A 23,525-nucleotide genomic window follows, 5' to 3' on the forward strand; every position below is an offset into this window, starting at 1 on the left:
TTATTAAAAAAAAAAAAAAAAAAGGAGGGGTGGGGGTGTCACTTGAATAAATGTTAATAATCTTACTTGCACATGTAAACATACTGTATGGCTATAGCACTGCACCAAAAAAAAAAAAAAAAAAAAAAAAAAAGGTTGATTGGTGGGGGGAAAGACGACAAACCCAGACTACACTAATGGCCCTTTTCCACTACCCTTTTTCAGCTCACTTCAGCCCGACACGGCTCGCGTTTCGACTACCAAAAAACAGCACGACTCAGCTCGCTTCAGCCCTGGTTAGCCCCTAAAACTCGCACCGTTTTGGAGTGGGGCTGAAGCGAGCCAAAGCGAGCCGAGTGAGGCTGGGGACGTGAGCAGACACTCCCCTGTGCACTGATTGGTGAGGAGGAGTGTCCTCACATGCCCACACACGCCCCGCGAGCACGCTGGGATCTGTAAACACCGTAAACCCGGAAGAAGAAGAGTTACGAATTACGAGAATTTCTGAAGCCTTATGCGCCTCGCCTCATCTATACGCTCTTGCCAGTATCTGTTGGCGTTGTCGGTGACAACAAGCCACAGCACCAAGACCAGCAACACTAACGACTCCATGTCCTCCATGTTTATTGTTTACTATCCGGGTTGTGAGACTACCGCTTAAAAGCTCACTGATGTCACTGTTTGCGCTGCTTAACGACATCACCTGACGTCCACCCACTTTCGCTAATTCCACCCAATGTGTCCACCCACTTCCAGCCAGCACGGTTGTAGTCGAAATGCAACTCCAACAGCCCCGCTCAGCTCGACTCAGCCCAACTCAGCAAGGCACGGCTCAGCCCGACTCAGCCGCTTTTCCACTACCTACGCGGCTGAGTTGGGCTGAGCCGTGCTGAATTGGGCTGAGTCGAGCTGAGTGGGGCTGCTGGAGTTGCATTTCGACTACAACCGCGCTGAACCGTGCTGGCTGGAAGTGGGTGGACACATTGGGTGGAGTTAGCGAAAGTGGGTGGATGTCACGTGATGTCGTTAGGCGGCGCAAACAGTGACATCAGTGACCTTTTAAGCGATAGTCTCACGACCCGGATAGTAAACAATAAACATGGAGGACATGGAGTCGTTAGTGTTGCTGGTCTTGGTGCTGTGGCTTGTTATCACCGACAACGCCAACAGATACTGGCAAGAGCGTATAGATGAGGCGAGGTGCATAAGGCTTCAGAAATTCTCGTAATTCGTAATTCTTCTTCTTCCGGGTTTACGGTGTTTACAGAGCCCAGCGTGCTCTCGGGGCGTGTGTGGGCATTTTGAGGACACTCCTCCTCACCAATCAGTGCACAGGGGAGTGTCTGCTCACGCCCCCAGCCTCACTCGGCTCGCTTCAGCCCTACTCCAAAACCGTGCGAGTTTTGGGTGCTGAGTAGGGCTGAAGCGAGCCGAGTCGTGCTGCTCTGAGGTAGTCGAAACGCGAGCCGTGTCGGGCTGAAGTGAGCTGAAAAAGGGTAGTGGAAAAGGGCCATAATACAGCTGTGGGCAGAAGTTCACATACACAGCCATGAAGGTGGTCACGGTAATATTGCGCTTTCAGTAAGTTCTTTGAACTGTTCTTGTTCTGGGGAAGAATAGTCATTCTACAACATCTTTAATAAAAATAAATAAAAATTTGTTCAAGCTCTTGTTTATTTTGGGTTTTCTGAAAACACAAGGTCAAAATTATACATACAGGGTCAAAAATGTACATACACCCACTGAGATTATTAATTCAGTCACGCTGAAAGTTCCAAAAAGTCTTGTCAATGCCTCTTAACTTCCTGCTAGTGATCATGATTGACTACAGCTGGTAGCTCCTCTGTCTCAACATAAAAAGGGTTTGTTTCACAGCAGTCATTGGATTGACACACAGTATAACTGGAAAGTCCAAGCAACTCAGTGCAGATCTGGAAAAAGGATCACAGATTTACACAACTCAAACGTCTCTTGCAGCCATTTCAAAACAACTGCAGATTCCAAGATCAGTTCAGACAACTGCATGTAAATACAGGTTATTTGCCAAGCCACTTTGCTGGAAGAAGCCCCAAACCTGTCGCCCTCAGCTGAGAAGAAATTTGTTCAGATGGTCAGGAACCAAGAAGGCACAGGCCTGCCATGAACTGGAAGCTGCTGGAACACTGTCTACAGTCAAACAAGTTTTAAGATCAACATAGGCTGAGAGGTGCCATCCAAGAAAGAAGCCCCTGCTTGAAAATCGACACCTTCAAGCTGGACTAAAGTTTGCAGCTGACTGCAGAGTCAAAGAAAGCCTTCTGGAGAGGGGAAAAAAATTGATCAGAGGAGACAAAAGATTGAGTTGTTTAGCCACAATGACAGAGATGCAGAGGAACACTGTACCAACAGTTAAGCATGGTGGTGGTGGTACCATCATGCTCTAGGGCTGCAAGTGGAACTGATACATTGCACAAAGTGGAAGGAATAATAAAGAACTTCTGAATTCTTCAGCATAACCTTAACCCAGTCAACCAGATGGTTGAAACTTGGACACGACTGGGTATTCCAACAGGACATTGACCCCAAAACACACATCAAAGCTGGATGCAGAATAGATAAAGAAAATGAACATCAAGCTTAACTTTATGTTCAACCTCAATTAGATCAGAAATATGTGAACTGTGCTTAAAAGTCAGTGGTGGGTTTCCCAAAAGCCTCTTAACGCCAAGAACATCTCAACTAGAGGAGAGACAGTGTTCATTGTGCTGCTCGCTCTACCACTTAATAATATTTGTACTAGGATTCTTTTGGGAAACTTGGCATAGATCTGTACAAGGGGAAAAACACATTTTATTAAACTCTACCAATTCTACCAAGGATAGAGGTCAAATATCCAACCACAATTATTCCCAAAGCTTGTTGATGGCTACTAAAAGCATCTGGTCATGGTGAAACCTGCTAAAGGACATTCTCTATGCACCCAAAAAAAAAAAAAAGCTGCATCAGGGTCTCCACTCCAAGGTAGAATATCAAATTCCCTGACTTTTACTAACTAAAAAGCTGAATATCCATGATCTATAATGGACGGAAACAAAACAAACAAACAAACAAACAAACAAACAAACAAACAAACAAACAAACAAAACCCAGGCTGCCTTTTGGCTAAACAGACAAAAACCAGCCACAGTATTTTAAAGCCAATCAATTGTTGAGCTTTATTTACTAGTTCACAGATGTTTTCAGAACAAAACAAGCAAGTTCTGTAAATTGCTTAAAAACAGTGAAATAACCTGATAAAGAACAATATTACATTGATAAATGGCAACTAAAATTTACACGTGACAAAATTCCCTGGTATTCCATGACTTGTTGGGAAGGGGGTGTTCCCATGCCTGGGTTAGGCTTTTTAAAATTCCATGACATTCCAAAAACTCCATGATCCATTGGAATTCTGATGCATGTACAATTTTGAGCCTGTATTGATTTCAGAAACCCCAAAATAAATTAGGGTGGTGTTTACATTAGACCGTATCAGCAGATCATCAGATTAACGTTTTTAAAACGATTCGCGTGCACACAGCAACGCCAATACAGGGATATGCTAATCACATGACTAATTAGACGGCACGTCACATGATCCCAGTGCATATCGGGCATGCGCAAGTCACTCACCACTTGCAAGTGGAAGGATGGCAAGCGAACACCTTCTCCAGCAGATAAACACACCTGGCTGTGATGTTCATGTTCTCACTGTTTAAGCACCTGAAGGAGGTAAATAAGTTGAAATGTGTAAATAAACCTCAGCGCGGCTCAGCGCTTCCTCCTGCGCTCCAAATCACTCCGCCCTGAACAGCGAGTGCCCTCTGGAGGGTGCGCACTCCGGCCCTGCGCAGCTCACAGAGCGCGCGAGTGAAGCGCACGAGCAGTGATTCGGGACTGAGCCGCTGTGTGTGTGATCCCAACGCCAGCGAATCAGGAAGGTGGATGTCACAGTGACGTTGTCCAATGATGACGTCAGCTAGAGCTCAGCACAGCGTTTCCTCGTTCCTCAATGTTTACACAGCACCGGATCAGATATGAACTGGGTTGAATATGTGGGCCCTGGCGGATTCAAGTTGTTCCGCCTGTGGAGTCGTTTCCCGGCGTTTTAATGTGAACGGACAGTGCATCCGCGACGAAAACGAGACGGATACGGTCTAATGTAAACACCACCTAAAACTTGTGCATCAAATTCTTGCTTTTTACCCCCCATTAAAGATGTGTTATACAATCATGCCACAGATAAACAGTTTAAAGAAAATCATTATTGCCATGACATTCATGTCCATGTACGCAAACCTCTGACTGCAAATGTATATGGGTCAATTGTAGCGAGCTTTTGGGAAGCACTTTGTCTTTTGAAATGCACAAATTAAATTAACATTAGGTGTTAAATAATAGGGCTTAAAAAAAAAAAAGCCTACACTACAAAAGCACACTCACCAAAAGCTATTTTTGTGGAAAATAAACAAACTCTGCTGTCAATTTCCTTCTACTTTTTTTTGAGGTGTGAATGATCCGCTCAAATGTGAACGCATGTTACCTTTTTCCCATAGAGGCACTGGTAGAAGATCACACCAACTGACCACACATCCACCTTGTTGGAGATCTTGGGTGGCTCTTTCCCTACCACAAAGCATTCTGGGGGCAGGTACCTACAAGAGGGATTTTTAAATGGGATCTGAACTAGAATAGTGCAAGAGTCAGAAATTCACCACTGACACTGTTCTACAGCAATTATACTTAATTATACACTAAAATTATTGTCGTAGCCCAAGTAAACACACAAGCGTACCAGTAAGTCCCAGCTCCTTGCGATGTGAGCTCCATACCGTCTACGCCATAGTTGTCGTCATCCATGATCTTAGATAAACCAAAGTCTGTGATTTTTATCTCCCCGCATGCTGTGCCGTTCACCAGCAGGATGTTACCTAGATGCAACCAGAAGAATCGCGTCATAAGGTCAACCAGGTAGGAGCACAGTGATTATTGATTTGGCAGAATTGTCATAAATAAACTGTTGTTTCTTTAGCTATGGCAACAGTGGGCTCCATTTCAAGGGAGTCTGCTTCCCTGTATGAAAACATTAAGAAGTCAGCAATGTGTGTTCCGCTGCCATGTACAAGTTTCAGTGCTGGTTAATGAGACTTCTCCAAGTCCAAATGGCACGCGCATTTTATATGACACAATTGGCTCGGTTAGTTCAAGTCTACTGACGAGGTTATAACTGCAGAGATGCCTACCCCAAATTTTGAATTTCAGTATTATTGAAAACATTTTTCAGTATTTTGGAATGACTTTCAGTAACAATTTATGCGCATTTCCATTATAAAGAGGTGTATATACCAATATGTTTAACATTTAAATTATTAAAAAGAACTGTTTTGTGTGAATTGAATAAACAAAACGCGAGCAGCCATCTCAACTGAATTTCCACTCAACAAATTTCTAGAGCATACAATATATCACATTTTTCTAAATACAATAGTGTTCCCTGTTTGCAGACATTACGGTTGACTACCAATCACTGGTATTGAATGTAACTCCTCAAAAGTATTATATTATATTACCTGGCAAAATGTTCTACCTGTTAACGGATTCTAATAAAATTAAAAAAAAAATTTCTTATTTCATGCCAAAGAGAGTCCGACATTGTTATCTTAATGTCCCAATATATAAATACTTCAGCATAATGCTTCAGAAGAGACATTGAATAAAATGACATTTATAATTGTATTTAAAACAGTGGAATGATCAATTTTTTGCCACAATCCCAACAGCACTCATCATAAAATTCTGTTTTTGATCATACTACATGTACATTTGCACTTGCAACACTGAAAAGACTTTGAATTAAAGAAGTACAGCCAGTGTTTGATATTTCAGTGAATAAAAATCAGACATGTAAAAAGAAACTAAGTTTAACTCACATTTCATGGCACTAATTGGCAAGTTCAACTCCAAGCACAGGTCAACCATCACCGCTTCAGCACGCGTCACGTTCCGTGTCTTTTCATCCACAAATTTCGTAAAAAACTGCTGGATACCCCCCAGATTTACTTTCCGCCTGACTCGCCATTTCAGCATACTCCATATGTTTTTTTTTGGAGTTGACATGCCGCGTGCAGTCATCGCGACCACCATGAGTGATGTTAATGTCAGTTCTACACAGTTTGCAGTGCGCGTATCCAATGCCCTTTTGACTGGGTGTAATGCACGGCTGTTCTACCGTATCGAAAATAGCGCGAACAAATGTGCGGAATCTGCGCATGTCACACACAGCATGTGTGGTTGTCGTAAAAATAAATAGCCGTGAATCGTGCATGGATTGAAAAAGTCGCTTGGACATTTAAAAACAACTCACTGGAATTTTTTAAGACTTTATAATAATTCCGTACAGAATAACACTGTTTGCCGTAACATCATATTTACGTAACTTTTCCGTACAAAATACGGCCAATCCGTACTAGTAGGCATCTCTGTAACTGGAGATACTGACAAACTGTTGAGGAAATTATTGTCTAGGAGTTCCACCATGACATGGATGCCTGACCGCTGTTGTACTTTGAATGTTGCTTAAGAATGATTCACATCTGCCAGCATCCGCATTAGCCAACTACAACTTCTTAACCCCTAATCAAAATTATACTTTTAGAGGGTTGAAAAAAAAAAAAAAAGCAAACTTCGAACCCCGAGTCAGATTGGTCAAATGGTGTTGGTTAATTTTTTTTGTAAACAGTAGCTGACAATAGTGCCACTCAGTTCAAATCACAGGTTTATACTGTATATGTATTTAAACTCCATATATTCCAAGACTAATATGATATTGACGTTATTTAACATGGGGGGGGGGACCCCACTGATTTGGTGAAGCTCTCTGTAAGATGTTTGACATGTAGGGAAGGAGTCTCCAGCATTAGCACTTTTACAGCAAGTTTACTGACACAACAAGAGCATAGTTCATTTCTAAAATTACAAGCCGTTTTATTCATCCAGTAAGAGAACAACTATTTATAGCTAATGTACTCGTCAAATGAGCAAAAGGGATGCCAAGCAAGGCGCTTCAGGAAGTGCCGTTATAGGGGAGACAATTTTGGGGTGGAAACAAAATTCCGTTTTGTGCTAGCCTGCATCACACCACTCTATCCTCATCCACTCGCTCTGCCATGTGTGTATCTGGCATTCATCTGCCGGAACTACTAAAGACGGATCAATGACTGGATGCTCAAACAAGGCACCAAGATTTAAAATAGAACAGCATATTTTCTCTTGTATCCAGGATAATGATCATTATTTTTAACCTCGTCAGCAGGAACCCTGCTGTTACCTAGTTTAAGGTCTTAAACTAACCGTAGTACCTCTTTTGTCTTACCTGGTTTAAGATCATAATGGATAATTGGAGGGCGGATCTCGTTCAGGTATTTCAGGGCATTGACAACCTGCATGATGATGGATCGGCCCTCTTTCTCAGACATTAGCTTATGTTGCTTCAGATAGAAATCCAGATCGTTGCCTTCACAATACTCCAGCACTGTGCAGAACCTACACACAAAGCACAATCTCTTTCTGTTCCAACAGATCCAGTTTTACATGGAATTCTTGTAGTAACAGAAATCTCATTTTACTGCATGCATTTAAAAACCACAGGTGTAGATTAATGCGTCTCTTACGAGTCGGTGTCCAGAGAGAAGTAGTCATAGAGTTTGACTATTCTGGGATGATCCAGTTCCTTATGGATGCGATACTCTCGGCAGGCGTGTCTGAAACAAAGCATAACAATTTACCTCGTATCAGACAGGCTTAAAAACTCAAGCAGTGCATGTTTCTTCACTATACATGACCGCATTACGTCACTCGTCCGACAAGCCAATCACGGACTTTGATATTTAACTTCTCCCAACTTTAAAGGAATGACTGGGCAGGCAAAAAAAAGTACACAATTCTCATTCTACAAATTCAATTAGCAAAAACATTTAGTATCAGAGCGTGTGGTGGTGCAGTGGTTGGCACTGTCGCACCACAGCAAGAAGGTTCTGGGTTTGAACCTCGCAGCTGGCTGAAGACTTTCCATGAGGAGATTGCATGTTCTCCCCATGCTTGTATGCTCTGGTTTCCTCCCACAGTCCAAAGACATGTGGATTAGGTTAAGTAGCTACTCTAGATTGCCCATAGGTGTGAACGCGAGTGTGAATGACTGTTCATCCCTGTGTTAGCCCTGTGATAGATCGTCCCAGGGTGTACCCTGCCTCTCACACTAATGCTGTGTTCACATATATACCGGTACGATAGTGGTATAACTGTATCGATACAAAGTACACCGGTACAGTTTAATGCATCTGTCCACACTAGCGAGAAATGTTTGTGGTTTTCTTTCATGGTAGTTGAAATGCCCGTGCGCGAAATGTTTCCGTGGTTACTGAGTAACTTCCTTCCGAGAATATGGTGGATGAAACAACATGTGCGTGCTCTTTGTTGTCAATGTACAGTCTGTATTTCTGGTGGTCATTTATTCAGTCGAATCGTATAAAACGCGCGAGGCAGTTGAGAAACAAACAAAGAAAACGAATCTCCGTTCTTCACCATTTTATTCAGCGAAGACATCGATTGAGGTGTGCGACTTTGCGCATGATATTTGTATCGATACAGAACCGCTTCACCTGTCTACACTACAGCGAAGCGCTACAGTACCGATACTGTATCGGTACGAAACCCATACATTTGTGGGTTTTGTACCGATACAGTTATACCGCTACAGTTGCTAGTGTGGACAGGTGTTGCAGTACGAAAGTAGTATCGTATCGGTACAAAATCCCTAGTGTGGACAGGGTAAAAGTCAGCTGGGATTGGCTCCAGCGACCCTGATGGATAACGGATAGTGAGAACTTTTTGTTAATGTACCCGACAAACAAGGAAAGCTTACTGCCTCTATTCATAATTGTTTATGGCAATATAATCCAAGACAAAAAAAAAAGCACTCCACATCGCTACAAAGTGTAGTAGTAGCCAAGTTGCAGCAGGAATCATTTTCATCCATAGTTTCATTTCAGCAAAATAACTTAAGTGCAATCACATAAAGCACCTCTATAGATGTATAGTCTTTTCCACTCTGGGTAAAATCGCCGATGCAGTACATTGAGCTTGCATCCTTTCCAAATAAATAAATAAAAATAGCTACGAGCTGCAATGTCCTCTCCTTGCATCATACAAAAATTAGATCTTCATTTACAGTAAGGTCCATATATATTTGGACACTGACAAATTCTCTTTTTTACCTGTTTACTGAAACATTCAGGTTATAGTTATATAATGGACATGGGCATAAAGTCCAGACTTTCAGCTTTCATTTGAGGGTGTCCACATCAGGGATCGAAACGGGCGGTCGCCCACTCGCCAATGCGAGTTGGAAAGGGTACGGGCGACTAGTGACAACATGTACTCGACCGAGTGGGCGACTGGCTCGCCACGCTATATATATATATATATATATATCAAATTACCCACTGCCTCGATGGTTTCTATCAACGATTCTCGCCCATTTTAAGCATAACTTGGTCTATTTTACCGTTTTTTACGATAATTTCAATAGATTTTGAGAGACATTTGTCAAGTTGGCATAGACGCGGGCGCCGCCATATTGTTTACGTGCACAGTATTACACCGCTACATGCAGCATGGCTGCGCGAAGTTTCGTTTCTTCCCGTTCATTTTCGTTGCTGCCCGTGAAGACAAATGTAACTTGAACTGCTATTGGTCAGATAGATTAGACCCCCGCGAAGTTTAAAAGTCCTTGGCTTGACATTTCTGACAGCTATCAAAACAAACGGATATCGCTCAACAAGTATGGAGGAGGGTGATGATGAGCCAGAGCAGCCTGCAGGTGATGAGAGGGAGTATGTGGCAGGAGATGTAGAGCCCCAGGAGAGACAGAATGAGGAGGTGGAAGATGACGAGGAGGCGCAGCATGATGTGGTGTATGACCCGATAGATGATGATGATGATCTGGATGAGGGTTTCGAAGATTGTGATGATAATGAGATGACTGAGGAAGAAGTTTACAGACAGTTGAAATTGATCACTCATGTATAATATGGTTGTATTATATGAATAAAATATATAAAATCGGCTTGGACCACTGGACCAGTGCTCCCAAATTCCCGTTTCGATCCCTGCACATTAAAACTGGTTTAGGAGTTTCAGCTCCTTAACATGTGCCACCCTGTTTTTAAAGGGACCAAAAGTAATTGGACAATTGACTCAAAGGCTATTTCATGGGCAGGTGCGGGCAATTCCTTCGTTATGTCATTCTCAATTAAGCAGATAAAAGGCCTGGAGTTGATTTGAGGTGTGGTGCTTGCATTTGGAAGATTTTGCTGTGAAGAAAACATGCGGTCAAAGGAGCTCTCCACGCAGGTGAAACAAGCCATCCTTAAGCTGCGAAAACAGAAAAAAAACATCCGAGAAATTGCTACAATATTAGGAGTGGCAAAAATCTACAGTTTGGTACATCCTGAGAAAGAAAGCAAGCACTGGTGAACTCATCAATGCAAAAAGACCTGGACGCCTACAGAAGACAACAGTGGTGGATGATCGCAGAATAATTTCCATGGTGAAGAGAAACCCCTTCACAACAGCCAACCAAGTGAACAACACTCTCCAGGAGGTAGGCGAATCAATATCCAAATCTACCATAAAGAGAAGACTGCATGAAAGTAAATACAGAGGGTCCACTGCACGGTGCAAGCCACTCATAAGCCTCAAGAATAAAAAGGCTAGATTGGACTTTGCTAAAAAAAAAAATATCTAAAAAAGCCAGCACAGTTCTAGAAGAACATTCTTTGGACAGATGAAACCATGATGGAAAGAAAAAAAAAAAAAAAAGTATGGCAAAGGCATGGTACAACTCATGATCCAAAGCATACTACATCATCTGTAAAACACGGCAGAGACAGTGTGATGGCTTGGGCATGCATGGCTGCCAGTGGCACTGGGTCACTAGTGTTTATTGATGATGTGACACAGGACAGAAGCAGCCGGGTGAATTCTGAGGTATTCAGAAACATACCGTGTGCTCAAATCCAGCCAAACTGATTGGTCAGCATTTCATAATACAGATGGACAATGACCCCAAACAAAGCCAAAGCAACCCAGGAGTTTATTAAAGCAAAGAAGTGGAATATTCTTGAATGGCCAAGTCAGTCACCTGATCTCAACCCAATTGAGCATGCATTTCACTTGTTAAAGACTGAGGAAACACACCGTCTAGTGATGTCCATGAGTTCAAGACTTCAGGCAGTCATTGCCAACAAAGGGTTTTCAACCAAGTATTAGAAATGAAGATTTTATTTACAATTATTTAATTTGTCCAATTACTTTTGAGCCCCTGAAACGAAGGGATTGTGTTTTAAAAAAAATGCTTTAGGTTCCTCACATTTTTATGCAATCATTTTGTTCAACTCACTGAATTAAAGCTGAAAGTCTGAACTTCAACTGCATTTGAATTGTTTTGTTCAAAATTCATTGTGGTAATGTACAGAACCAAAATTAGAAAAATGCTGTCTGTCCAAATATTTATGGACCTAACCGTACATACCTTAATACGACACGTTTATCTGCGAAGTAATTGCGAGTAGTACGAGCAGCCAAGTTATAAGACCGTTTTAAAATTTCAGTGTACTGTTTGCTTAGTTTCGTTCAATATTTATGCCTCATTATTTTGCTGGTTATGAAAAGCCTGGATCATCCATCTAAGATAATTAATATTTAAAATCACAAACAGTTGTACTGATGGCCAGTGCATTGTTTCCCAATCCTGGCCGTGTTATTCCCACACTGCACATTTTTGCTGTTTCCCTCCTCCAACTCATCCAGTTCAACCTAGAATAGCCTTGTTATTTAGCTGAATCAGGGAAAACACTAGTATGTGGAGGCCAGAGGTACTCCTGGTCCAAGACTGTGAAATACTGCTCTAAAGCAAAACTTCCGACGTGCAACAAGTCTTAGCTGATTGACTATATTTAGGTTCAGTGTCTATTTGAGGAATACACGAGACTTTAGGTCTAGTTATTTAAAAAATAAATAAATAAATAAATAAATAAATAAATAAATAAAAACACAGAAGGTGAAATTCTCATAACTGTCGTACTTGTGGTAGTTTTCCTTTTTTTCATCTCTCCAGTTCTTATTGAGCTGATGAATTTTCACAGCCACATACCGCTGTTCCGTCAAGTCAAAGGCCTGGAGAAGAGGAGAGGAAAATAAAAATTAAGGAGAAAAAAAATAAAGACACCAGACTGTAGGGTAAATCCATGTGAAAATCACCAGAGGCCTCGCCACTGACCATGTCAGATTTGTTTCATACTTTCTGGAAATAGTGTGCCCAATAAATAGTGTAAAAATTTTAGGCTTGTACCTTCATTAGTTTTTGAGATATAGAGGCTTTAAAAAAGGGGCGTGGCCCCAATTTCACTGTTAAAACGTATGCTACAGAAAACGGACCTAACTTACATAGGTCATTACTTTTAAACTATTCATGCAAGATACATGAAATTTTCAAGGATTGTTCTTCAATGCCAGACGCCTTTAAATACTAAAATAGAAAGTTCACAGTTCAATATTTGCCAAGTTATGGCTTGCTGAAAATCATTTAAAAAAAAAAAAAAGTGCTCTGGAGCAACTTTGACACCCTATATCTCCACATTAAAAGCACACCAGATCTTTCAAATTTTCTTATTTATTACTCGTGTTATAGTCCTCTTTAGGCAACTAGGTATGTGTTCAAAAGAAAAATCAAACTTTGATTTATTAGGCTTTAAATAAATAATTTGCGCCTACGGTATAATTCAAATGCATATTACAAATGTATGACAAGGTCTACCATAATTATACCACTGGAAAGAGCTTGTTTTGATTAGCAAATGCACAAACTATGAAGTTGGTACCCTAAACCAAACTATAAAAGATTAAGGTACCAAGTACGGCATGTTTTACGATAGACAGAAATGCTGTTTTAAGGCATATAATCTACTAGCAGACAAACTAGCAAAACATCATTTAATTGCCAAACATCAGAGTGGATATTTGAAGAATTTGAAGGAAAATCTGTCAGCGGATGAATGTATTATGCTTTTGGATTTGATTCTGCCCAGGGATACCACTGGGATAGCCTGGCAAGCCAGACTAAATGTGAATATTTAGTCTGGTCTCGGTCGTAGACATTTCCAAAGGGTGTGGGTAGGAACAACCCGTTGTCTTTCAAACTGTCTCTGTGCGTATAGGCCAACGCTCTGACCAATCAGCGCAACAGTGACCGTGACGTAGTCAGAGCGACAGAAAGCAGTGGGGGAAGCAAAAATATTTTTGGCCGCTAGGCGGGTGGGTCTGGTTTACTAGGCTAGAGCCAGCTGGTAGATCAGACTTTTGCCATAGCCGGTCGGCAAAAGAGCAAAAACGTCCTTCTTGAAAAGGAATGAGCGGAGAGCCTCTTCCTGCTCATGTTTCAACGAAAACTCCAAGTATAATTCTTCTAAAACTGATTCCAAAGTGGAGTCAAACGAGCGCTGTTCAATAGCCATAGCCATCTTTCCTGTTGTGCTTTCTCCAGCGTCGCGCAGCCTTGTCGTCACTCCTGCAAAAGCCCGCCCAAAGAATCCAAACAAAAACCTTGCGTTGTGATTGGCGGGCACGATTTGATGCCCGGGGTGTGTTGTTGATATGGTCCGAGGCTAGACCCACTCGTAGGCAAAAATATTTTTGGCCGCTAGGCAGGTGGGTCTAGTTTACTAGGCTACCACTGGGACAACAGCCAACGCACTCTTCATCCATTTGCAGTGTACATTAGAGCAAAGAATGAAGATGGCACAAAAGTAATGAAATGCATCTCTATCTGCATAATAAGTGACTGTCTTAAGCATGATACAGTGGCCGTGCATGCATTCTTAAAAAAAGATTTTGCCATATGTATGCCATTTACATCCCCAGCTGGAAAAGGTCATTTACTTCAGTGACGGATCAGCAGCCCAATACAAAAACTATAAAATTTTCACAAATCTAATAAAGCATGCAGACGATTTTGGACTTTTGGCAGAATGGCATTTCTTTGCCACTTCTCATGGTAAAATCACCCTGTGATGGTATTGGAGGCACTGTAAAGCGGTCAGCAGCTCGAGCTAGCTTACAGGCAGCCACGAGTGATCACATACTAACCCCATCTGATCTGTTTTTGTGGGCAGAAAAACGTACATCAAGAACATCCATTTCATCTGGGTTGGTACAGGGGAAGTTATGGAGAGTGGAAAAGCATTGGAGACAAGATTTTCAAGGTCAGCTACTATTCCTGGAACAGGAGACAACCGCTCATTCATTCCAATCGTGTCCAACCAGCTGCAGGTCAGCAGGGTGTCAGGTGGTCCTAACTTCATTGTGGATATGAGTGGGAATCGGCCACAAGTAATGCATAAAACCCCTGTTAAATCAGCAGTCTCTCTGGCAGATACAATTCCTGGTAAATATGTTGCATGTTTGTATGACACACAGTGGTGGATAGGCAACATTCGTGCATTATCAGAGGAGGAACAAGATGTACAAGTAACGTATATGCATCCTCATGGTCCCTCTCAGATTTACAGCTGGCCCAGGAGAGAGGATAACTGTTGGGTCCCTCTGGTGCATGTCATGAAAATCATTGATGCCCCACTTACATCAACTGGCAGGCAGTATAAACTTCCATCTGATGTGGAAAAGCAAATCAATACACTGTTTAAGCCCTTCAAATAAAGTATTTTTAAGGTTATTTTTCCTACATTGTAGGTTTGTAATCGTAAAACATGCCGTACTTGATACTTTAATCTTTATAGTTTGGTTTAGGGTACCAACTTCATATTTTGTGCATTTGCTAAACAAAACAAGCTCTTTCCAGTGGTATAATTGTTTTTATGGTAGACCTTGTCATATATTTGTAATATGCATTTGAATTATAGGCGCAAAATGTTTTATTTTTAAAGCCTAATAAATCAGAAAGTTTGATTTCTTTTGAACACATATCTAGCTGCCTAAAGAGTACTATAACACGAGTAATAAATAAGAAAATTTGAAAGATCTGGTGTGCTTTAATGTGGAGATATGGGGCGTCAAAGTTGCTCCAAAGCACTTTTTTTTATGATTTTCAGCAAGCCATAACTTGGCAAGTATTGAACTGTGAAGTTTCTATTTTAGTATTTAAAGGCATCTGCCATTGAAGAACAATCCTTGAAAACTTCATGTATCTCGCATGAATAGTTTAAAAGTAATGACTTATGGAAGTTAGGTCCGTTTTCTGTAGCACGCGTTTTAACAGTGAAATTGGGGCCACGCCCCTTTATCTTAGAAATTAATGAAGGTACAAGCCTAAAATTTTGTACACTTTATTGGGCACACTGACACTATTTCCAGAAAGTATGAAGCAAATCTAACATGGTCAGTGGCGAACATTTTTCTAAATCTGGTGATTTGGTGCGGAATTACCAATCACCACACTCACTGCATATGCCATTATAATGAACTTTCAACGTAGAGACACGTCATACATTTATGCAATATTAAAACAAAAATATACTCAATTACTGAGTGGTGAACAGATGATAAATGCATGAGCTTGCCTACCAGGCAAGTGGACGCTCCAGTGTGCCGCCCAGCCCAATGGAAGTGACTAGGTCAAAAAGCAGTAGCTAATGTAAATGTCATAACTTTGTAGCTTTCCTACCTTATAGACTTCACTAAAGCCACCTCGGCCCAGCAGATGCAGGAGCAGGTAGCGGTCATTAAGTGTGGGGTGATCTTTGAACCTGACAAACACAAACAAAATACGAGGTTAAAAGAACGTTCCAGCATTTTCCCCAAAACCTGTTCACCATCTACTACATCTGAAGCAGATGAGCAATTAACAGAGACATGATATTTTTCTCTGTACTGAGAAAAGAACATGAAACATGATTACTCATAACAGATGTTTAACAAGAGTCATTGGGAAATAAATTCTCTTTAGTCAAACATTTCTATACGAATATCTGGTTAGCTGTTATGAAAGTAGTTTTATGGATCTGATGGTGCATAGAAAAAAAAAACAAGACATCATGGAAACCAGAAGTAACTGGACTGACATTATGGCTCCAGTGCGAAAAAGTTGGATTGAACGACCTAGCAGCTTTAACTAAAGACTATTGTTCAGGAGTAATTGCTGTAGTTTTTAATAACTTGTCATGTATTTAAAATGTTTGACAGAATTCCACAACAGCTCTTGGACATCTATTATAAGCAAGTTTCAAGTAAACAGACAGGAGCATTATCAAACTGAAGACTGAAACAGTAAAACAGCAGAGAGGAGGAGACCTACTGGGAGTTATCTTCATTGTGTATTCTCTTAAGCTCTCGGATGTGAAGATTACGCACTCGTTCCAGCCTCTCCAATTCAACTTGGATCTCAGCTTCCTCCTACACAGCGCACACAGTTTTTGAGGCTCAACACAGATCGTCATAAAACACACCAAACACAGAACGCCAAGTCTGATACAACAGATCAAGCATGCCTAAACAGAGAAAGCAAACATCTGGTAGTCCTGTGCATGCTCTGTACCTTCTTTAAGTGACCAAGTCTCAATTTGAATATCTCTTCTTGCTCGTGATATTCTGCTAATGATAACCTATCGGAACAGAAACAGCACAAGAAACAATAACGTAAAGCACTTGAAAAGAAATGCATCAGTAGTTCACACAGAAGGCAGAGCTTTGTCCCCTCTTGCTTTCTCTTTACTCACATCTCGTTCTCTGCTCCATTGCTCTTGTTTTTACGTTTATTGGGTTCAAGGTTAGGTGGCGGAGTCTGGGCTGCGCTGGGTGGTTTCTTCTTAGCCAGGAGCTTCCTCTGTCTCTCAATGTCCTCTCTTTGAGAGTTCACCCGCTCCTGCTGCCTACACACAAAGAGAAAATTCAACTAACAGTCATTTATTTAAAAAAAAAAAAAAAAAAAAGTGGTGGTGGTGGGGTTTAAAAACACACACCACTGTGCTATGATGACTGCAGTGCTAAATGTGCAATTCTATGAGCATTTAAAAAGGTAATATTTCTCTTGTCTAGACTTGGAAGTGTGTGCCATATACCATATTTTATCTGAGGCTACTTACAGGAGTCATGTCTACAGAGTTTAGTTAGTAATGCCCTATTTGATGATGCAAAAATGCAACTTCTAAAACTAATTACACGTACGTGTATACATCTGGATGGTGTTTCATTAGAAAAGTGTTTTGGAAAAAAAAAAAACAGTTAGTAGAAAGCTTAGGTGGTGCAGTCTTTGGCTTGTGGGGAGAGAGAGAAGAAAGAAAAAAAAAACTGGTACAAGACAATGTATTTGCTTAGTCTATTTAATATCCCATGTTAAGTCACTTCATGAAAAATCTGCAAGCCAAATCCCAAATGGCACCTTACTGAATAAATACATCACCATACATAAAGCTAATTATTAAATACCCAATATAGCGCATTTACTGATTAAGGAGATATTTATGCTTCAGTTAAAAACAGGGTCTCTGCACATTTCTGACCAGCAAAAATAATACTTTTTAAGACCATTTTAAGACCACTGAGTATAAAAAATAAGACCACTACCGCGGAACAAATACGTACAGTAAAAAAAAAAAAAAAAGCACACTCTAGGTTAAGTTCAAAGCATTTTTTTTTAATAAAAAATGTGCATCTTCAGTTTACAAAACAGAACATTAGCTGCCTTCTCGATATTTTAATAGTAGGGTACTGCTGTAAACAAACAGTGAGGAAACAAATTGATCTTCAGTTAACAAAACAGAACATTAACTGCTTTCTCAATATTTTAATAGTAGGGTACTGCCATGAACAAACAGTGAGGAAGCAAGGAAGTCTGACTACTGATCGAACTGCCTCTGGGGACTGTTGTTGCCCGACTAGCAGCACAGCGCATATGCTTTTCCCCTTTCGAGTGAGCGTCAAGGGCTTTACAGCCCATTGTTGTTAACTTGATGTCTTTCCGACATACCTTACATCTCGCTTCATATTCTGAAGTTGCTGTTGTTAGCCAACTTTTGTATTTTGGCTCCTCAAGCCACTTGTTACTAAATTTACACTTCCCCATCTCTGTTCATGTTCAAGTTCAACCACTTCTTCCTCGTCTGCTCTACTCTCAATGGTTCTACTACCAGTGTTGGGCACGTTACTTTCAAAAAGTAATTAGTTATAGTTACTAGTTACTTTTCCCAAAAAGTAACTGAGTTAGTAACGGAGTTACTTTGTCATAAAAGTAACTAATTACCAGAGAAAGTATTCCGTTACATTTTGTTCCCCCTCAAAAAAAAAATCAAATTCAATTAGTGTAATCATAATAAAAGTGAATGTTAAATGTGTTTAATGACTGAAATGGACACTTAACAGAACCAATTAGTAATGTTATCTACACTATATTAAATATTTTTGTGGGACAATGTGAGATAAGACATCTATCAAATGTAATATATTTCTGTAGTTATTAAAATTGTTACTAATTACTGGCCACTGACGAGGACAAACGCTTTGTTCCTCGACATAATGTGCATTGCACGTAAACACTCTTGCCTTTTATTTCAAGTAATGAAAAGTCCTGGCTGTATTTGCAGTGTGAAAGCGCAGTGCTGGGCTGACCGCTCGCCATCGCTGGCTCTTCCGATTGAAAGAGCGCGCAGTAGTGCAGTAGGCGTGGCCTACCTACGTCTGTTGTCCAAATCTACTCTGATTGGCTTACTGTGCCGTTGTCTCGTGTCTCCCCGCCCCACACGAAAGCAGAGTAAAGAAAGGCTGAACGAGCAGCGTGCCAGATGAGAACAGCTTTAATAAAGTAACGCATAGTATTTTATTGTAAGTAACGGGAACGGCGTTATAACGATGTAAAAAGTAATTAGTTAGATTACTCGTTACTAAAAAAAAGTAACGCCGTTAGTAACGCCGTTATTCCCATCACTGTCTACTACATGGATAAAAGAACACACTGCCCCCAGTGGCGTGGTTCCTGCGCTATTAGAACTAGTGCTAGACACACAACGGCTCTTGTGCTACTTGTTCAGCATCTTGATAACAAACGACGCTGGTTGAATAAATAACGTTAGCGCGGAAAAAAAATCCAGACATATGTTTTTTTTTCATTTACCGTAGGCTACCCGGATGAAATTTAATACCTCCCATGTGAAATTTAATACCATAGCTCAAAAAATAGCGAAATATAATGCTTTTTAAGACCTTAAAAAACACATATTAAAAATAAGACTTTTTAAGACTTTTTAAGGATCCGCGGAGACCCTGAAAAAAAAAAAAAAAAACCCCACACACACACACACACCAACCCCATTTCAGAAAAATTTGGGATGGTATGGAAAATGAAAATTAACCCCCCCCCCCCAGAAAAAAATCAAAACCAAAAAAAAACCAAACAAAACCCCCCCGCAATTTCGAAATTTACTTTAAGACTTGTATTTCACCACAGACAGTATGAGCCCTATATATTTCATGATTTGTCTGGTCAACTTAGGCCCACTTTACACGGTGATGGTCTGAAACAAAAACGCAAAAGTCCGTTTTCGTTCTCACTTTTTTCCGCGTCTACACGACCGTTTTCAAGGAGGAAATCTGCGTCTATGCGGTGACGCATAAATGTAATTCAATTGGATGTGCATGCCAGGCGGCTAGGTGGTGCTGTGAAAGACCTCTGCTATGTCTGCACGCATGCGCAACGTCTTCCGTCTTGTCTGATCTGCACATCTGCGCTGCGAAAACTTTGACTACTCTGGCTATGGTAAGTAAAAAAGTAAGAGCATGCTATACCCGCCTCTGTTCATTAACGGTATATGTGCAGATTCGGTATAGATGTTCGAAGGACTCCTGGACGTTTATTAAAGCTGCCAGAGCAGCTTGAAGGTCCGTTGGATCGATGTAATCAGACATGCTCTTACTTTTTTACTTACTTTCTTACTTCCCGGGCTGGCACGTACAGTATATGACACATGTATGACAAACGCGTACCTGACATGAGCAGATCCGAGCAGAGTTTCGCGTATTGGGTAGTTTAGACGGATATGCAATGGGGGCTGTTTTTAACTTATCCACTCTGGAAGGCGTTTTCAATTTTTTCCGTTTTTCAGCCTCGGAAACGCCGTCCCCGTGTAGACGAAAGGCAGTTCCAATAAAATATTTAGTCGTTTTTACCCGACAACGTCCTCGTGTAAACGGGCCCTTAATTTCATTTGTTAGGCCTGCAGCACGTTTCAAAAGAGTTGGGACCAGGGCAATTTAGGGGTAGTAATGAGGTACAACAATTAATGATGTGATTTTAATCAGGTGATAATCATAATTTGGTACAAAATCCAGGAAAAGGCCTAACCTTTGAGAAGCAAGAATGGGCTGAGGATTTCCATTTTGTCAACAAATGCATGAGAAAATTACTGAAAATGTCTAAAAGCAAAATGTGCAAAGGAGGATATGAATGGATTTGAAATTTCACCCTCAAATGGCAATCATGAAAACAATTCTAGGAAGCTGAAGGAATTTCAGTGCGACAAGCCTAAGCTGAACACCCATGATCTCAGATCCCTCAGACAGTAATGCATCATCCACCTATAGAGATCTTGCAGTCACATGACCGGAAAGTACACAACCGCCATCGTGTCGGTCAAAAACACCGCTGAATACTGCTGCACTCGTGTACAGAATGGATCAATTTCAACCGACGGACTACACGGCTCATTTTTCTAATGAACAGATAACTAGATATATGTCTAAAATAAACGATCTACAGATTAGTGACCCTTACGGCTTTCCGGACGGAGTTTTCACGACCGGATTTTGAACTGCCAGCGGAATACCCGGACGTGTATGATTACCTCATCAACTTTCTCTCGCTGTTCAGTGGTGAAGCACTGCGTGCTTATAAATCTCTGGACAGTTATCTTTACAGAAATTCAGGATTTGTCAGCAACTCAGATGTGGCATCTTGTAAACAAGAAAATGATCCTCACTGGATGGGTAAGTCACTTAAGTATTGAGTATAGCACTGACCAGCCGATTATAGAATAAGGTAATTCCAAATCGTCCGTGTTGTTTACATGGATCTGGCGTTGGAGAGGTAGAGGCTTGGCAGTGGAGGTTTGAGTAGCTGTTTTCTGAGCTTAATCAACAGGCCGGCTCTGCCTGTAGCCTCGCTTTTGCTTCGGCTCCGCCTCCTTCGCTTTGCTTCCGATAACAATCCATGGAGACCCCACTGGTCTCGCCATCTGGTCTCGTCCGGAATGTTTTTTTTTTTTCCTCGTCCGGAATGTTGTGCATGCGATGGAAATCACTACAAACCATCATTTTCTGCTGGAAATCAATGTCCAGTAAGTCCATACGGTTGTAGTGGATATTGAAGTCCGGTACAGACGAACAACAAGCAAAAATACACACAAAAAACAAAAACCGTGCACAGGTAGGGAGAGCTTGTAGCCGCAGCCGTTGTAGTAGAATTGTATATAGTAGGGTTTTCCAGAAGAAAAGGTAGAAGTAAAAGCGGAAGTAGAACCAGAAGTAGAAGGCAGAATATGGCGTTTGACCGACACGATGGCGTCTGTCACAATCTGGATCGGCTGCGACGTCACATGCAAGATCTCTATAGCTGATATAAACATGAGCTTGGGATTACTTTGGCAAACCTTTGTCAAGCACTACAATACAGTCACATCCACAAATGCCAGTTAAAACTTTACTGTACAAAAAGGAAGCCTTATGTTAACCGTGTCCAGAAGCACCACTGACTTCTCCGGGCTTAGAGACATCTGGGATGGACCATCACACAGTGGAAATGTGTACTGTGGTCAGACAAACCCATATTCCAGGCCTTTTTTTTTTTATTAAAAGAAATGGATGCCATGTGCTCCAGACGAAAGCCAAAAAGGACCATCCAGATTGTCACCAGCAACAAGTCCAAAACCCACATTCTGCACCCAATACAAAGGCATGGCTGTGGAAGACGACGAGTCTGCCCAGTCTGTCGCCAATAAACAATGTGTCAAACTCTAAAATGAAACAAAGGACAACGACGACCCTGTAATGTTGCATACTTTAAGACCTGTTTACAGGAAGAATGGGACAAATAACACCTGAAATGCTTCATCACTTGGTGTCTTCAGTCCCTAAACATGTTTTAAGTGTTGTGAGAAGGAACGGCAACGTTATAAAGTGGTAAATGCTTTAACGTCTCAGCTTTTTTGAAATTCGTTGCAAGAATCAGAATTGAAATAAGCGTTCATTTGGGGGGGGGGGGGGGAAGCATGAGGTAAAAACAGCAAATAAATGTTCCGTTATTGTATCGAGTGCAATACAGGTCAAAGATTTTTTTTTTATAAATCATTGTTTTCAGTTTTAATTTCAACATACCATCCCAACATTTTTTCCTGATTCGGGGTTGTAGTTATTGTAATTACTAGGGCTGTCAAAGTTAACGCGATAACGCGATCTCAATTTATCGCGATTAAAAAAAAAAATAGTGCCGTTAACACAAATTCTAATTTGGCCCTGCGAGTCACCCATAGTTCCTGTTGAGGCTTGTCGCGCGCTGCTTCAATAAGAGTAAAGGCCTCTGCATGCTCTTGCGACAAGGCTTTCGCAGATAGCTTTTCGCAGACAGTTGTAATTTATCGTTGAGCGGGGAGTAATAGGCGTGCGCGATGTTATTCACCGCTACAACGCAAGGGGGCGCGAAGTCGCGAAATCGCTAGGAGTAGTTGGTGGGTGTGGTTAGTGGAGTGTTTATCCTCCGGTTACTTATAATGACTAGAACTGGAGTCGTATAGATGTACGTACTTCCTCAATCAACCGCTCTTCGTGCTGCTCCATCTTCGCTCGTGTTTTTAAAAATGGCGGTCTTGAAAACAAACCAAACCGGGAAAGTAGGGAAGCGGAAGTGCGTATGCAGCGGATGTAGAGTGGATCAATCAGAGCCCTCTTGTCTGCGACGCTGTCTGCGAGGCTTCTGCGGTGGTCACAATTTTTGGGAGGTGCGCGCAGAGCGTCTGCGAAGGTGGGGGGGGGGGGGGGGGGGCTACGCAGATGCTATCTGCGACACCGTCTGCAAGGACTGTGTTGTCAGCATAAATTGGCCTCAAGTGTGAGTGATGGAGAAAGGTCTGTTAAACGGGAAGTTTCATTTCAAAAGTAGAGTGTGATTGAGCACAGACATATAAAACATAGACGCAGCCTTCTGCGTAGAATCATATGTCATCCTCGCTGCCATATTGGATGTGGCAAAGTGGAGATTCAACTGTCTCTGGTATAGCGTCTAGACAGTAGCCGAGAATAAAGATGCCTCATTCATGTGCTGCATTTAACTGTACCAACAGGTTTACCGTCCAAACGAGATCACATGGGATTACCTTTCACAGGTGAGACTGGAAAAATACTTTTCATTGTATTTGGTCATTATAACGTAATTTTACGAACAGATTTTCCTGACTTTGTGGCTAATATGAAGTCTC

General features: G+C 41.4%; 1 protein-coding gene across 2 annotated transcripts in view; it reads right to left on the minus strand.

The window, feature by feature from the left end:
• tlk2 (tousled-like kinase 2) overlaps window positions 1–23,525 on the minus strand; it is a 43,251-nt gene that overhangs the window by 1,750 nt on the left and 17,976 nt on the right. For both annotated transcript variants that reach the window (XM_060901891.1, XM_060901890.1), the window contains 9 exons: window positions 16,785–16,937; window positions 16,604–16,670; window positions 16,364–16,461; window positions 15,734–15,815; window positions 12,140–12,231; window positions 7,668–7,757; window positions 7,370–7,539; window positions 4,793–4,928; window positions 4,541–4,652 (listed from right to left, as the gene is read on the minus strand). In XM_060901891.1, coding sequence (XP_060757874.1) covers window positions 4,541–4,652; window positions 4,793–4,928; window positions 7,370–7,539; window positions 7,668–7,757; window positions 12,140–12,231; window positions 15,734–15,815; window positions 16,364–16,461; window positions 16,604–16,670; window positions 16,785–16,937 — 1,000 coding nt within the window. The remainder of the gene's footprint in view (window positions 1–4,540; window positions 4,653–4,792; window positions 4,929–7,369; window positions 7,540–7,667; window positions 7,758–12,139; window positions 12,232–15,733; window positions 15,816–16,363; window positions 16,462–16,603; window positions 16,671–16,784; window positions 16,938–23,525) is intronic.

Source organism: Neoarius graeffei, chromosome 20 (genome assembly GCF_027579695.1).
Source record: "Neoarius graeffei isolate fNeoGra1 chromosome 20, fNeoGra1.pri, whole genome shotgun sequence".
NCBI classification, from domain to species: domain Eukaryota; kingdom Metazoa; phylum Chordata; class Actinopteri; order Siluriformes; family Ariidae; genus Neoarius; species Neoarius graeffei.